This window comes from Taudactylus pleione, unplaced genomic scaffold (assembly GCF_031769625.1).
Source record: "Taudactylus pleione unplaced genomic scaffold, aTauple2 ptg001043l, whole genome shotgun sequence".
NCBI classification, from domain to species: Eukaryota; Metazoa; Chordata; class Amphibia; order Anura; family Myobatrachidae; genus Taudactylus; species Taudactylus pleione.
The window spans coordinates 133,479-151,313 of record NW_028285444.1 but is presented as its reverse complement, the minus strand read 5'-3'; the positions used below and the strand labels follow the sequence as shown (position 1 = coordinate 151,313).

At 47.9% G+C, this 17,835-nt stretch overlaps 1 protein-coding gene across 1 annotated transcript in view; it reads left to right on the top strand.

Annotated features, from left to right (window-relative positions):
• Positions 1–17,006: 17,006 nt before the first annotated feature.
• Positions 17,007–17,835, top strand: part of APOOL (apolipoprotein O like) — a 49,345-nt gene continuing 48,516 nt past the window's right edge. Inside the window, exon 1 of the mRNA XM_088461400.1 lies at positions 17,007–17,106. Coding sequence (XP_088317526.1) covers positions 17,095–17,106 — 12 coding nt within the window. The 5' untranslated portion in view covers positions 17,007–17,094. The remainder of the gene's footprint in view (positions 17,107–17,835) is intronic.

The window sequence follows — 17,835 nt, the reverse complement described above, 5'->3', positions numbered from 1 at the left end:
TAGTAAGACACAAGTCACATAAACTAACATCGCACAAGAGACAACATGGTACAAGTAGTAAGACACAAGTCACATAAACTAACATCGCACAAGAGACAACATGGTACAAGTAGTAAGACACAAGTCACATAAACTAACATCGCACAAGAGACAACATGGTACAAGTAGTAAGACACAAGTCACATAAACTAACATCGCACAAGAGACAACATGGTACAAGTAGTAAGACACAAGTCACATAAACTAACATCGCACAAGAGACAACATGGTACAAGTAGTAAGACACAAGTCACATAAGCTAACATCGCACAAGAGACAACATGGTACAAGTAGTAAGACACAAGTCACATAAACTAACATCGCACAAGAGACAACATGGTACAAGTAGTAAGACACAAGTCACATAAACTAACATTGCACAAGAGACAACATGGTACAAGTAGTAAGACACAAGTCACGTAAACTAACATCGCACAAGAGACAACATGGTACAAGTAGTAAGACACAAGTCACGTAAACTAACATCGCACAAGAGACAACATGGTACAAGTAGTAAGACACAAGTCACATAAACTAACATCGCACAAGAGACAACATGGTACAAGTAGTAAGACACAAGTCACATAAACTAACATCGCACAAGAGACAACATGGTACAAGTAGTAAGACACAAGTCACATAAACTAACATCGCACAAGAGACAACATGGTACAAGTAGTAAGACACAAGTCACATAAACTAACATCGCACAAGAGACAACATGGTACAAGTAGTAAGACACAAGTCACATAAGCTAACATCGCACAAGAGACAACATGGTACAAGTAGTAAGACACAAGTCACATAAACTAACATCGCACAAGAGACAACATGGTACAAGTAGTAAGACACAAGTCACATAAACTAACATCGCACAAGAGACAACATGGTACAAGTAGTAAGACACAAGTCACGTAAACTAACATCGCACAAGAGACAACATGGTACAAGTAGTAAGACACAAGTCACGTAAACTAACATCGCACAAGAGACAACATGGTACAAGTAGTAAGACACAAGTCACGTAAACTAACATCGCACAAGAGACAACATGGTACAAGTAGTAAGACACAAGTCACGTAAACTAACATCGCACAAGAGACAACATGGTACAAGTAGTAAGATACAAGTCACATAAACTAACATCGCACAAGAGACAACATGGTACAAGTAGTAAGACACAAGTCACATAAACTAACATCGCACAAGAGACAACATGGTACAAGTAGTAAGACACAAGTCACATAAACTAACATCGCACAAGAGACAACATGGTACAAGTAGTAAGACACAAGTCACATAAGCTAACGTCGCACAAGAGACAACATGGTACAAGTAGTAAGACACAAGTCACATAAACTAACATCGCACAAGAGACAACATGGTACAAGTAGTAAGACACAAGTCACATAAACTAACATCGCACAAGAGACAACATGGTACAAGTAGTAAGACACAAGTCACATAAACTAACATCGCACAAGAGACAACATGGTACAAGTAGTAAGATACAAGTCACATAAACTAACATCGCACAAGAGACAACATGGTACCAGTAATAAGACACAAGTCACATAAACTAACATCGCACAAGAGACAACATGGTACAAGTAGTAAGACACAAGTCACATAAACTAACATCGCACAAGAGACAACATGGTACAAGTAGTAAGACACAAGTCACATAAACTAACATCGCACAAGAGACAACATGGTACAAGTAGTAAGACACAAGTCACATAAACTAACATCGCACAAGAGACAACATGGTACCAGTAATAAGACACAAGTCACATAAACTAACATCGCACAAGAGACAACATGGTACCAGTAGTAAGACACAAGTCACGTAAACTAACATCGCACAAGAGACAACATGGTACCAGTAGTAAGACACAAGTCACATAAACTAACATCGCACAAGAGACAACATGGTACAAGTAGTAAGACACAAGTCACATAAACTAACATCGCACAAGAGACAACATGGTACAAGTAGTAAGACACAAGTCACATAAACTAACATCGCACAAGAGACAACATGGTACAAGTAGTAAGACACAAGTCACATAAACTAACATCGCACAAGAGACAACATGGTACAAGTAGTAAGACACAAGTCACATAAACTAACATCGCACAAGAGACAACATGGTACCAGTAGTAATACACAAGTGGGGGAAATGTGATGTGAGTAGTAATACAAATGGTTTATTACAAGGAGAAGCCTGGGAAGGAGAATGCTGGTAGCATTGTTGGGCGACGATATATCGGAGGATATAGAAGAAGGTAAAACATTGCGAAATATAGTGTCAGGAGGAGAGTAAAGCCGGGAGGGAAAGGCGAAGTAGCCGACCAGGACAGAAGAGAGATTGGGGAAGATAAGAGGAAGAAAGGCCCTGATTGTGAGAGCGGGAATGAGAGTGGGTGCCACATAGGGGGCAGTGCAATTATTTGTGATGTGCAGCCGCGCGCATAATGGGTAATTAGGGGAGAGCAACATATTTTACCGCTAAAATGTTCAGTGAGCGATGTGGCAGCCACATTCTGCCGTTACAAGTGTTCCTATGCCATTCTGACGTCATATCACCAGCATTGTACATAACTGAATCGTTAGAGGGTATGTAGCTGGAGAGTAGTGGGGTGAGCTTAGGTTTTAGGCTGTTAGGCTGTGGTGATGCTTTGGAGGCCGGGGGACACTCTGATAAAGCCAGGGAGTTTGAAATGTGTGGAGTCAGCATGGTTGAATTCTTGGGGTCCAATGGCTGACTGGAAAGGGTAGAAGCAAGTGTGGAGGTTTGGGGTATAAGGGGCAGGAGGAGAGGGATAAAGCTATAAAGGTGAGGTTGAATTGGAATCTGTAGGGGATAGGGAGCCAGTGGACGGATGGGCAGATAGGGAAGGCAGGTGCATAGTGTCAGGAGAGGAAGCATAAGAAGGATGCAATAGTGAAGGTGAGAGGTGATTACAGAGCGGATCAGTTTGTTGCCAGTGTTGATGGAGAGGAAGGGTCTAATTCTTTCTATATAGCAAAAATGGAAATGACAGGGGAGACGGACTGGATGTGGTAGAGATGGAGGACACCAGGATAATGCAGAAGCAGCGGACTTGAGGAACTGATCAGATTGTAGCATTGTCAACAGTGGTGGAGGCATGAGAGGGGGGGAAGACGAGGAGTTCAGTTTTGGAGATATTTGAGAAAGTGCTGAGACATCCAGGAGGGGATTGCAAAGAGACAGTTGGAAATCCAATGGAGGGAGAGGTCATGGAAGGAAGATGCAGAGTTGGGTCCTGTTGATGAACTGCAGACAGAAAGAACTGAGTGGTATCAAGTAAGGAGGTAAACGGGAAAGAGGTTTAGTAGGAGCTAAAGGTTTACCCATGAGAGGAAAGTAAGGGGTGAACGGTGCACAGTAGAAGGCGGTCCATGGTATCACAGAACTTATAGAGGTTGATAAAGTTACAGTAAGTGACCTTTGGATTTGCCAGAAAGGAGATAATTTGTGAATTTGGTCAGAGTAGTTTCTGTTGAATGGAGGAGACCAAAGCCAGTTTGGAGAGGTCAAAGAGGGAATGTGTAGATGAGCCGCTCAGGTATTTTGGATGTGAAAGGGAGGAGAGAGAGGAGTTTGGCAGTGAGACACGGCTGAGCATAGGATTTTTGAGAATAAGGGGGTGACAAAAAGTTGAGTTTGAAGAACAAGAAAAAATGCTGGTGGAGAGGTTAAAGTGGTGGAGACAGGTGTCTAGGAGATGGGTTGGAGGTGGTAAGAGAGAATAGAGTAGATGAGCCAGAGGATGAAAGTAGAGCATAGACTTTATCTTCCATGGTGGGATGGAAGAAGCACAAGGACGGGCCACTAGAAAGGGGGTGAAAGTTTAGGGGCAGGAATGGGCCTGAAAGCATCTCCAGCTTTGATGAATTGTGGAAGTGAAGAAGTGAATCGACGGCTATAAGAGTGGGAGAGAGGAAAAAAGGGGGGAGGAGGAAGTTTAAGGCTGGATGCCTGGGAGGAAATGAGAGACTTAAAGAAGGATTATTTAATGTTGGAGTAGGCAGATTTTCTTCTTTCGTGTTCAGCTGTGCAAGAACATTTTTACAGCAACTGGGTCTGTTTAGAGTTCCATGGTTGGGAGAGGTGGTCCATTGAAAAAGGCTAAAAGTGAGGAAGAAGGATTGGTGGTAGCAATATCCAAGGGTTCTCAATGAAGATATTGAAATTGTCCAGGATGAGAGTAAAGGAATCTCAGAGGACCGAAAGTGCAGAGACCAGGTACAAGTGGGAAGTGGGTCCCGCCAGGTGATATGATTTGAAGTGGACAAGGAAGAAGAGATGAATCGAGTGGATTTTAAAGAGTATGAAGAAGTTCCGGAGAGCATGCAGGGGGTGTCCAGTAGCCACTGACATGAATGGGCAGGCTGTGGGGGTGGAGGAGACTAGTTCAGGGGTTTTCGCCTTGACGATGGATATTACATAGACAAGTGCTTGCCTATGGGATTGTTTGGTGTGTTGTGCATTTTTTCGAGTGGTTCAGCACCTTTTTGCATTGGTGCACTCAGTCTGACTGTAGAGGTCATGGGATAGCGCATTACCTCAATGACTTCTTTTGCTCCTTCCTTCCCCAGGTGCATTCTGATCATTGTATGGTTTTGTTGCCTTTGAAGGACCTGTTTGTCACGTTTGGGGTACCCATCGCTGCAGACAAGACAGAGGGACAGACTTATTGTGTGTCCTACTTGGGTATTGAAATTGATACTCTGGAGGGATGTGTCACAAGCCAATGCTGGGCGGGGTGAACGCCGGACAAGCATTTGCTGAAGTCTCCTCCTTCCTCCTTAGGATCTGTGGTTAGCAGCATATTGTTTGCAGTTCCAGTCTTGGTTGCTGCTGGGCCTCTGCACTAATTACTGCCTGTCTGTGTGCACTATCAGGTGCACACTGATTGATTCTCCTGTCTGAACACAGCCCAGGTGCTCAATAATCTGTCATTAAGGAGACTTGCTCTGGTTGGGCCCTGTTTCTGTTATATTCCAGCCAGCCCTTCACTCCTTGCCGGTGATAGAGTTTCTCGTGCTTACGGTTTTTCCAGTCTCCTGTTTAGTCAGTTGGGTTCCTGAGCCAGTTTGCTGTGTCTGTTTGTTGCCGTTTGCTCCATCTAGGCGGCACAGTCTGCATTCCACCTCCTCGTGATGTTTGTGTCATCCAGGCGGCACGGTGCACTCCCTCCCTCCGAAGTGCCATATCCCTGTCAGGCGGCTTGTGTCAACTTGTCGACACTAGCTGTCTCCCTGCATCCAGTGCACTTACCAGTGCATCATGGCCAGTGTCAACCCGGCGACACTGGTCGCAACTCTGCGTCATCAGTGCGCAATTTGGTGCACCGTCGCCAGTGTCATCCCGGCGGCGCTGGTACTGTAGCTATTCAGTTACTGTATCTCGGCCCAAGGCCGCATCCTGTCAAAGTTTTCCTGCCCTCAAGGCAACAACTCAGCCCAGAGGCTGCTACCGGCCCAAAGGCCGCATCTCAACCTATAGGCCCACAGGTCTCATCCAGCCCAGAGGATGCTACCGGCCCAAAGGCCGCATCTCAACTATTAGGCCCACAGGCCTCATCCAGCCCATTGGCTGCAACTGGCCCAAAGGCCGCATCTCAACTATTAGGCCCAGCCCAAAGGCTGCTACCGGCCCAAAGGCCGCATCACTACTTACTGGACCACAGGCCCATCCAGCCCAGGGGCTGCTACCAGCCCAAAGGCTGCACCTCAAACTATTGGCTTTCAAGTCGTATTTGGAGCTAGCTTCTCCAGCCCTTCAGGCATCCACCCGTCCGCATCCAGCCAAAATATTTGAACACTCAAGGCTTAGCAGGACTATTCCTTTTGGCTACCACTGTGCCATAACATTATCACCGGCCATAAAATTATATGCCCCCAGGGGTTGACGTCTTATCATGGACCCCGGTCAAAACCCGGCTCAGATCCTGGCTGGTCAAATCCAGTTGTTGACTCAGAAGGTGCAGGAGCTGTCACTCCGTGTCGAGGAAACTCGTGGTGCCACTGCTTCCAGTATAGTAAAACCCAAATTGAACTTGCCTGACCAGTTTTCCGGCACCTGGAAAGATTTTTTGAATTTAAAGAAAGCTACAAGCTCTACTTTAAGCTCCGGCCCAGATTCTCGGGTTCTGAGACCCAGCAAGTTGGCATAATTATTTCTATCCTTCAGAGCGACCCGCAAACTTGGGCTTTCGGGCTTCCTTCATCCAGTCCAGCTTGCATTCTTCACGGCTCTTGGGGTACTCTACGATGACCCCGACAAGGCAGCCTTGGTAGAGGCAAGTCTCAGAGTAGAGCTGCGGAAGACTACAGCATGGAGTTCCGCAAGTGGGCTATTGATTCAGGTTGGAACGATCCAGCCTTGCGTAGTCAGGGTCTGATTCAGAGCCGGACGCCATTTGCGCTCACTCGTTCAGAAAAAGGGGGTGGCTATTTAAATTAACCATTCGCTCTTTGCGGTCTGTTGACGCCTCTAGGTCTGAACGAGCGAACAAAACATGCAGACTTTTTTTGTAAAAAACGCCCCCTGGCCGCTCGCATCATACGTCATGTCTGCTATTTATTAGATTAATCGAGTATATCGAATGGCGTCTGAACTGCTCGCTGTTCTTGTGGTTGGTTTTTCCTACCGCAATCATGCGAGCAGTTCTGGCTTAAAAACACCCAACTGACGTGGTCGATGACGCTGCTTTCTTAATTATGCACTCCCATTAAACGCCCGTTTTGACCGTTTGGCACGCCTGCGTTCGGATCACCACTCCCCGTTTTCAAGCACCTTCCCCTGTTACCACCCACAAACGCCTCATTCTGTCACTCAAAATAGCAGGCATTAGCTATATTGCGAGCACACGATTTCTGACCGCACTGACTGGTTCGCGCATGCGTACTGAAACCCATACGCATGCGCAGATGTGCGAACATCGCTCGGAACGAATGAGCGGCCGCTTACGAGCGGCTCTGAATGAGACCCTCAGTTCCGTTGGGGTCTATCTGATGAAATTAAGGATATCCTGGTCCAGTATCCTGACCCAAGTTCTCTGGACGACCTCGTGAGCTTGGTCATTCGTGTGGATCGTCGGCTCTGGGAGCGCAGATTGGAGAAAAAATTACCGTCTCAAGCCCCTCATTCTCCATTATGGACAGCTCCCTCCGACTCCTATGAACCCATGCAGCTGAGAGCGTTTTGCCTTCCTCCCGAGGAGAAACGTAGGAGGCGGTCGTTGGGTTTATGTCTTTACTGTGGAGGTAAAGGTAATGTGGCCCAACTTTGCCCTTTCAAGTCGGGAAAAGGCAAGGTTTAGGTGAACTTGGGGAGATTCATCTAGGCCTTGCATCTGTCTCCCCGGAAAATTAATTCCTTATCCAAGCAGTCATTCACCTGTCCAACACACAGGTCTCCGTCCCAGCATTTATCGACAGTGGTGTGGTGGATAATTTTATGGACTTGTCATTCTTCCAAACCCTGGGCCTGATTCCGCTGTCATTATCAACTCCTGTGTCAGTGATTGGGCTAGATGGAACCAGTCTTTCTAAAGCTCCGATGCTTTCAAGGACTCCCCTTTTGCAGCTGTCGGTTTGAGCTCTACATCATGAAAAACTTTAATTTCTGCTCCTGCAGTGTCCTTTGGGGCCGGAGGTCTTGGGGTTGCCCTGGTTGAAGAAGCATAACCCTGTGATCCAGTGGCAGACCGGTGAAATCCTGGAATGGGGTACATCATGCTTCTCCCAATGTCTGTCTCGGCCTATCCGACTGATTGCTGCCGCCGCTCCATCTATTCTGGCCCCATATCAGGACCTTGCCGAAGTGTTTTGTAAAAAAAAAAAAGGCGATGTCCTGCCTCCTCACTGTTCCTACGACTGCGCCATCGATTTGTTGCCAGGTGCGGCTGGTCAGACGTGACTTACATGCTGTGTGACTGGCCGATGTGCGTCGATGTTACCGATGTTGTACGTCGTCCTACGGATATGAGAAGGCAGCAGTGGCGTCCCTATGGCCGTTTGTGCTTTGGAAGACATTAGTATATTTTAGCATCTGCGATCCATGAGAGAATGGGGGTGCGATTGCATTAGCGCAAATCTCGGAATCAGGCCGTCAGTCAGGTCATAAGGATATGCATTCTTGTTAATAAATTAAATAATAATTGTAAATCCAAGGGTGTGTGTGAGGGAGAGGGTATCGGGGAGCTGGGGTGGAATCGTAACGTCTTGCCTAGGAAGCCTAGAGACCTTGCACCACCACTGAGTACTGTCCCTCATCACAGAAATATTCCATAGACAAAAAAACCTTACGGTTTCACATGTCCCATAAAGACATGATCTGAAATTTCACAAAACCTATTGAATTTCTGCCACTCAAACGAAAAAAAGCAATGACCTCAGTTGCATAGACTGCATGTGTGTATTCCAATGAGCACACAATTCTGTGAATTAGCAGCTCCACCATTTTGTGAGTGACAGCAATCTCTGTGAGAGTGCTGAATCTGCAGTTAACAACATACCATATCTGTGTTATATAGATAATAAGAATAAGACCTTACCTTGGTTATCTCTATTTCTACGAAGTCCATAGGGATCCACAGGAGACCTTGAGGTATAGGTTGATGACGTCAGTCGGGCACCTCATAGTTAAATTTGTGCTCCCAGGATGCACCGGGCCCCTCTCCTATACCCCGCCCCCAAGCCAAGGCACCTCAGTTTTGTAACAAGCCAATGGCCAGAGTTGGAGAAGAGAGAAGGAAGAAATTCTGGAACACACAAGTATCACAATCTCACATACAGAAGGAGACAGAAAGACTGGTGACCAGAACACAGCCCGTCTGCAGCACAGGTGCGACAGGGTGGGAGTCCTGTGGATCCCTATGGACTTCATAGAAATAGAGATAACCAAGGTAAGGTCTTACCATATCTCTTATTTTCTACTGCAGCGTCCATAGGGCTCCACAGGAGACCTTGGGGATGTCAAAGCAGTCTCCTTAAGGGTGGGGACGCTCCTGTGCAGAAAGGAGAATCTGCCGCCCGAAGGAAGCATCCTGAGAGGCAAAGGTATCGAATGCATAATACCTTAGGAATGTATGGACAGTAGACCAAGTGGCCACCTTACACAGTTGAACCGCAGAGACGCCACGGCGAGCTGCCCATGAGGGACCTTCAGACCGAGCTTTGACAGAGACGGTACAGGAAGGCCCTCATAAACGTAAGCCTCTGATATTTCCAGGCGAATCCAGCCTGCCATCCTTTCTTTCGGAAACCATAGAGGACAAACAACGTGTCAGACGTCCGAAATGAGTTGGTACGGTCCACATAAGTTTTTAAAGCACGTACCACATCCAGGGAGGCCTCACCAGCTGAGAGGTCTGGGGAGTTAAAGGCTGGCACTACAATTTCCTCATTAATGTGGACGCTTGATACCACCTTAGGCAGGGAACCGAGGCGAGTACGAAGAACCGCCCTGTCTCTATGAAAAATCAGAAAAGGAGGGCGACATGAAAGAGCCCCCAAATCTGACACCCTTCTGGCTGATGCAATGGCCAGAAGAAACACAGTTTTAATTGTAAGCCATTTTAAATCCACTGAGCCCAGTGGTTCAAATAGCGGTCCTTGCAGAGCCCTAAGGACCACAGTCAAATACCAAGGAGCCACCGGTGGGATAAAGGGAGGCTGGATGCGAAGCACACCTTGCATAAAAGTGTGTACATCCGGAAGAAGAGCAATCCTACAGTGAAACAGTACTGACAGGGCAGAAATCTGCACCTTCAGAGAAGCAAGGCGAAGACTGTGATCCAAGCCTGCTTGTAGGAATGCCAAAATCCTGGATAATCCAAATGTCTGAGGATTATAACCTCTGGGGCAACACCATTCAAAAACGGTGTGCCACACTCTGTGATAAACTCTCGCCGAAGCAGGCTTGCGAGCTCTGAGCATGGTGTTCACCACCGAGCTGGAAAAACCCCTGGAACTCAAGAAGGCAGTCTCAAGAGCCACGCCGTCAAAGACAGATGACTCAGGTCCGGGTAGAGGCAAGGACCTTGTGACAACAGGTCCGGACGTTGAGGCAACAGCATCGGAGTGTCTATGGATAGACTGAAGATCTGCGTACCAGTGACGTCTGGGCCACGCTGGAGCTGGCAGCAGTAGCACACCTCCTTCTTGTTTGAACTTCCTGATCACCCGAGGCAGAAGGGAGAACGGAAGGAACAGGTACACGAACTGGAAGGTCCATTTGACTGACAGAGAATCTACCAGCAGAGCCCCCACGTCTCTTGTCCTTGAACCATACCTTGGCAACTTGTGGTTGTGCCGAGATGCCATTAGATCCACTTCGGGAAGGACCCATTTGTTCACCAGAAGCTGAAATACTTCCTGGTGAAGTGACCATTCCCCTGGGTGTACATCGTGACAGCTTAGGAAGTCCGCTTCCCAGTTCAGTGCTCCCGGGATAAACACCGCTGATATGGCTGGGACATTTTCCTCCACCCAGGTCAGAATGCGGGACACTTCCCTTAGTGCCGCCTGACTTAGAGTACCTCCTTGGCGGTTTATGTAGGCCACTGTGGTGGCGTTGTCTGACTGGACTTGCATGGGTTTTCCGTGAAGTATGAGCCTTGCTTGCTGAAGAGCCCTCAGAACCGCCCTGAGTTCCAATATGTTTATTGGAAGCATGGACTCCTCTATTGTCCACCTTCCCTGGAAGAGGTGTGAACCAGTCACTGCACCCCACCCCCGGGGACAGGCATCCGTTGTCAGAAGGACCCACTCCGGGATCCAAACGGGGCGGCCCTTGGTAAGGTGACTTGTGTGGAGCCACCAAGTCAGAGACAGATGTACCTCCAGAGACAGTACCAATATCTGGGTTCATATCCGGCGTGGAGATCCGTCCCATCTGGAAAGGATCGGTGTCTGTAGAGGCCAGGAATGAAACTGGCCATTCTCCACCATGTTGAATGTCGACACCATGGAGCCCAGTAACCGCATTGCCGAGTGAATCTACATCCAGCGACAGTGCAGGCAGCTGCGAACCCACTGCTGCAATGTGGTTATCTTGTCCCTGGTCAAGAAAATCCTCTGTTGTTGAGAATCCAACAATGCCCCTAGATGTAGCATCCTCTGTGAGGGCATCAGCGGGGACTTCTTCCAGTTAATTAACCAACCGTGGCTTTGTAGCACTGTTATTGTCAGCTGTAGATGCTGAAGTACTTCCGGAGACCTGGCTAGTAATAGTAGGTCGTCCAGGTAGGGCAACAGACGGACCCCCTGCAGCCGCAGTTGGGCCGCCATCACCGCCATAAGTTTGGTGAACACCCTGGGTGCCGTGGACAGTCCAAACGGTAGGGCCTGAAACTGGAAGTGTTGTTGCAACACTGCGAACCTGAGGTACCTCTGGTGAGCCAAAGCTATCGGGGCATCATGAATATCCAGAGACACCATAAAATCCCCAGTTTCCATAGCCAGTATAATTGACCGCAGGGTTTCCATTTTGAACCGAGGCACTTGGAGAAACTTGTTTAGGGACTTGAGGTTTAGGATAGCCTGTATGTACCATTCGGTTTTGGAAGCAAAAAGAGAGTGGAACAATAGCCCATTCCCCTCTGGGGAGTAGGTACCGGAACTATAACTCCCTGTAGGAGCATAGATCGTATAACTTTCTGCAGTTCCAATGCCTTTTCCTGATCCATCTGAAGTCCCATAGGGAAGAATTGATGAGGAGGTCTGTGTTGGAAGGAAAGGGCGTACCCTTGAGAGACCACTTCTCTTACCCAAGTGTCTGTTGTGGTATGACACCAACACTGGGCGAACTGAAGAAGTCAGCCTCCCACCTTGGGGTACCCCAAGGAGAGGCCCGCCCCGTCAGGCTGAGGGTTTAGCGTCGGGATTGGCAGCTGGGCGCCAGGTACTCCAAGCCTGCTTCTTGGGCTTTGTGACCTTCTTAGCTCCTGACGGTCTGGGAAAGGACTGAACCTTGGCCTTACCCTGAGGACGGAAAGTCCGAAAACACTGAGGGCCTGATTCAGACCCGGACGGTATCTGCAGTCCGTTCGCAATTGCCGATGGTTGCTAATCTGCGCATGCATATGCATCGCAGTGCGCGTGCGCAAACTACACACTGCGTTTGCAGATCCCTCGCTCGCACAGCACAGCCAGCCCAGCAGAGTGAGTGACAGGAGAGGCCGTTTGTGGGTGGTGACAGGGGCAGTCCAGTAAAAACGTGGGGTTGGAGATGCGAATGCAGGCGTGCCCGAGTGTTTCAACGCCGTTTTAGAGGCGTGCATAATTAACAGGCAGCGTCATAGTACACTTCACCAGTCATTTTTTTCCTCGCAATGCTTGCAGTAAAAAAAAAAGCTACCACAAGCGCTGCGTTCACATCCGATAGTGGTCGATGTACCAATGTTTTCACAAACTTCCACGAGATGACGTGGGGCAGTGGGCGTCTCTGCATTCGCTAAGGGGAGTCTGCATACATAGAGCGAACGCTCATACAGATACGATGGGCGTGCTCATGCCTTGGCGAGCGATCGCACCCCGCCGCGTCACTTTCAAATATTTGCATACGCATCATGCGAGCGTACGCTCATAGCGACCGGGTCTGAATCAGGCCCTGAGTTCCAGATCCCGACGGCATTGGGGCCGAGGGTAAGCAGGCAGACTTGGCATCAGTCAAAGTGTCCACGATTTTGACCAAATCTGGCCCAAATAAGACCTGGCCATTAAAGGGTAGACTTTGTAACCCTTTCTTGGACTCAGCATCTGCCCTCCAAGATCGCAACCAAAGAGAACGTCTAGCTGACACCGCAGCGGATGAAATGCGAGATGTTAGGAGACTAACATCCAAAGCGGCCTCATTCACATATGTAGCCGAGTCTCTGAGGTAACCTACCAGTTCAATTTGTTCACCGGTAGCCTCCACTGGCAAGGACGCTTCCAAGGCATTTGCCCAACGTTCCATGGCTCTGGCCACCCAGCATATAGCCATAGCTGGCCTAGCGACCCCCCCTGAGAGGGAATAAATGGACTTTAGGCACACCTCCGCTTTTCTGTCCATAACATCCCTTAATGATGACATGGACGGCATAGGAAGTGTCGCACTTTTGACAAGGCGTGTAATATGAGAATCCACCTGAGGAGCAGTTTCCCATTTAGAGAAATACTTCTCCTCAAACGGATAAGTGGCCTCCAACCTTTTCTGCGGTTGAAATCTCCTGCTTGGAGTTTTCCAGGCTTCCTCCAAGTGTTCAACTGGCCGATCCGACAGAGGAACTTTTAACCTCTTTAAAGAAAGCATGTTTGGATTTGGCTGCTGGGGTATCCTCATCCCCAGTATCCAAGGCCACGCGGACTGCACGAATTAGGCCGTGTACATACATTTTGGACTTAGGCTCCGCCTCCTTTTGATGGGGGTCTGTATCGGACAAGTCCTGAATTACCCCATCATCAGTCGACACATCATCTTGACAGTACGTGGACTGGGACGACAGCACCTCCTTCCTAGCAGGGCGCTGAAAAGACTCCCCCTGTAACACCTCCGTCAGGTTTTGCACCGTATTGGAGAGAGTATTAACCCAAACAGGTTCAGGTGACGCCTGGTAGGGAGTAGGTTGTAAGGGCGCATTATGAGCCACAACCAACTGTCGGGGAAACCCCTGTGACGTAGATGGCATAGCTACCTGCGGAGCGTACCCAATTGTGGGGTCACTGGAGGTGCAGCAAGCCGACTCATCAGGGTAGATAGTGCTTGTGCAAAACAAGCCCAGGGTGGCTCTTGAGAAGAGCTGGGCCCAACAGGTAAACCTGCATTTTTGGTACACAGGGTACACAATCCTCCCACAATAATCTCTCCCTCCTTTAATCCAGCCAAACACCTGTTGCAGGACTGTGTGAGAGGGATATCAGCCTGTCCAGACTCACTTCCAGACATAATGGGGTAGATGTATTATAGCGGCACTTACCGTGCCGCTATAACGCTTCCCGCTTTGCCTCTTTACCGAAGCGAAGCAGGAAGCACTACCGATGAGATGTTTATACATGTTTATAGTGCAGGAAGCACTACCGATGAGATGTTTATACATGTTTATAGTGCAGGAAGCACTACCGATGAGATGTTTATAAAACTTTATACATGTTTATAGTGCAGGAAGCACTACCGATGAGATGTTTATACATGTTTATAGTGCAGGAAGCACTACCGATGAGATGTTTATACATGTTTATAGTGCAGGAAGCACTACCGATGAGATGTTTATACATGTTTATAGTGCAGGAAGCACTACCGATGAGATGTTTATACATGTTTATAGTGCAGGAAGCACTACCGATGAGATGTTTATAGTTATACATGTTTATAGTGCAGGAAGCACTACCGATGAGATGTTTATACATGTTTATAGTGCAGGAAGCACTACCGATGAGATGTTTATACATGTTTATAGTGCAGGAAGCACTACCGATGAGATGTTTATACATGTTTATAGTGCAGGAAGCTCTACCGATGAGATGTTTATACATGTTTATAGTGCAGGAAGCACTACCGATGAGATGTTTATACATGTTTATAGTGCAGGAAGCACTACCGATGAGATGTTTATACATGTTTATAGTGCAGGAAGCACTACCGATGAGATGTTTATACATGTTTATAGTGCAGGAAGCACTACCGATGAGATGTTTATAAAACTTTATACATGTTTATAGTGCAGGAAGCACTACCGATGAGATGTTTATACATGTTTATAGTGCAGGAAGCACTACCGAAGCACTACCCCCTCCGGCGCTACCCGCTAGCGACAGCAGCGCATCAGCCTAGTGCTGATGCGCTGTGTCTCTGTCCCGGCCGGCTCCACTGAGCATGTGCGGGATCTCGCAAGTATCGCGAGATCCCCGCGTGGAGCCGGCAGCCGCCGCAGCAGGGACAGCGCTGTCCCTGCTGTGGGGATAGGCTAGCGCCAGGCTGTAGCTGACGATAACGACAGCTACAGCCGGACGAACGGTCATGCGGTATGACCGTTCGTACATGGCACTGACGCTCGGCGCTGCTATCTTGTCATTTACCTCCCAGACCCCCGATCATACATCGGGGAGAAGCTGATACCGCTTCTGGGCTTCGTACATCTCCCCCAATGAATGTATGTGTCACACTCCTCAGCTCAACTGAACTGTGAAATAAACTAACCCCTGAGCAGCACTGTCACCGCAAGGGCTAGTGACAGAGAAAGTACAGGGATAGTTAAAATGGCTGACAGAGAAAAGAGTTATACAGTCAGACAGCGCTAGCAACAGACACATACAATGCCAGGAAAACCTGCACTATGCTGCACTATTATCAACTAACTAGACCTTGTGTCTAGTAGGAATAGTGCTACACCGACCTGCTTAGAGGAGAGGTATGTAGAGGGACCCAGGCTCCGCAGTTCCCGGTGAGACCAGCATTTTTAGCACATAAAATGGCCGCCGGAGGACTCATAGAGAGCTGCCTGCAACCGCCAGACCACTGTGGAAAGGCACGCAGTGCAGCGAGGGAGGGGCCGGCTGTGCCATACAGGGAAGGCCCGCTCCCCTGGCGTGCTATTAACCCCAGGGATACCACAACGTCCGCACGTTGTGGCCCCCTTTCCCTGGTGGTCTAGTGACAGAGCAGTCGCCATGCCTGGTGATGTCTATGCGTTCCAGACTTCAGGCTGTAATTGCCTGCAAAGGATTTGCAACAAAGTATTAAAAAGTGAAAGTTACATTTAGGATTGTTTAGTTTGTCCCATTACTTTTGGCCCCTTAAAAAGTGGGAGGCACATATAGAAACCGTTGTAATTCCTACACCGTTCCCCTGATTTGGATGTAATTACCCTCAAAAGAAATCTGAAAGTCTGCAGGTAAAGCACATCTTGTTTGTTTCATTTCAAAGCCATTGTGGTGGTGAATAGAGGCCAAAATATGAAAATTCTGTCAATGTCCCAATATTTATGCACCTGACTGTATATAGATATATAATGCACAGGGTGAGGGAATAATCATATAATGAGGGAGGGTATAATGTATATAGATATATAACGCACAGGGTGAGGGTATAATGTATATAGGGAGGGTATAATGTATATAGATATATAACGTACAGGGTGAGGGTATAATATAATGAGGGAGGGTATAATGTATATAGATATATAACGTACAGGGTGAGGGTATAATATAATGAGGGAGGGTATAATGTATATAGATATATAACGTACAGGGTGAGGGTATAATATAATGAGGGAGGGTATAATGTATATAGATATATAACGCACAGGATGAGGGTATAATGTATATAGATATATAACGCACAGGGTGAGGGTATAATATAATGAGGAGGGTATAATGTGTATAGATATATAATTCACAGGGTGAGGGTATAATAATATAATGAGGGAGGGTATAATGTATATATAGATATATAATGTACAGGGTGAGGGTATAATAATATAATGAGGGAGGGTATAATGTATATATAGATTTATAATGTACAGGGTGAGGGTATAATAATATAATGAGGGAGGGTATCATATATATAGATATATAACGTACAGGGTATAATAATATAATGAGGGACGGTATAATGTATTATACATAGATATATAATGTACAGGGTGAGGGTATAATCATATGAGGGAGGGTATAATGTATATGTAGATATATAATGTACAGGGTGAGGGTATAATAATATAATGAGGGAGGGTATAATGTATATATAGATATATAATGTACAGGGTGAGGGTATAATATTAATAATATAATGAGGGAGGGTATAATGTATATATAGATATATAATGTACAGGGTGAGGGTATAATAATATAATGAGGGAGGGTATCATATATATAGATATATAACGTACAGGGTATAATAATATAATGAGGGAGGGTATCATGACAGGAGGGGGAGGGGACGCGAAGCTGTGGGGAGGAGGAGGTATGAGGTACTATGAGCCGCCGAGGCCTCCGTACTGACTGACCGACCCCGTGTGAGGGGGGAGGAGGGGGAGATGGTGTCCAAGGTGAGTGTGAGAGAACTACTGCTCCCAGCATGTCCGTCTGTATTATATATGAGTAACGGGGTGCGGTGTCCGTGCTGTGCAGTATTGGGGAGCAGCCCCCCGGTGCCGTTACCCGCCCCCCCCCATACTGTGACCCCGGCGCCATGTTACACCCAGAGAGTGACAGCTGGGGCGGGGTACAGGACCCCCCATATCCCCTCACCTGTATTATGGGGGCCGGTGCAGGTATTAGGGGGAGGTGTGAGGGTGCAGGTATGGGGGGGAGGTGTGAGGGTGCAGGTATTAGGGGGAGGTGTGAGGGTGCAGGTATTAGGGGGAGGTGTGAGGGTGCAGGTATGGGGGGGAGGTGTGAGGGTGCAGGTATGAGGGGGAGGTGTGAGGGTGCAGGTATGAGGGGGAGGTGTGAGGGTGCAGGTATGAGGGGGAGGTGTGAGGGTGCAGGTATGGGGGGGAGGTGTGAGGGTGCAGATATAAGGGGGAGGTGTGAGGGTGCAGGTATTAGGGGGAGGTGTGAGGGTGCAGGTATGAGGGGGAGGTGTGAGGGTGCAGGTATGAGGGGGAGGTGTGAGGGTGCAGATATAAGGGGGAGGTGTGAGGGTGCAGGTATTAGGGGGAGGTGTGAGGGTGCAGGTATTAGGGGGAGGTGTGAGGGTGCAGGTATTAGGGGGAGGTGTGAGGGTGCAGGTATGAGGGGGAGGTGTGAGGGTGCAGGTATTAGGGGGAGGTGTG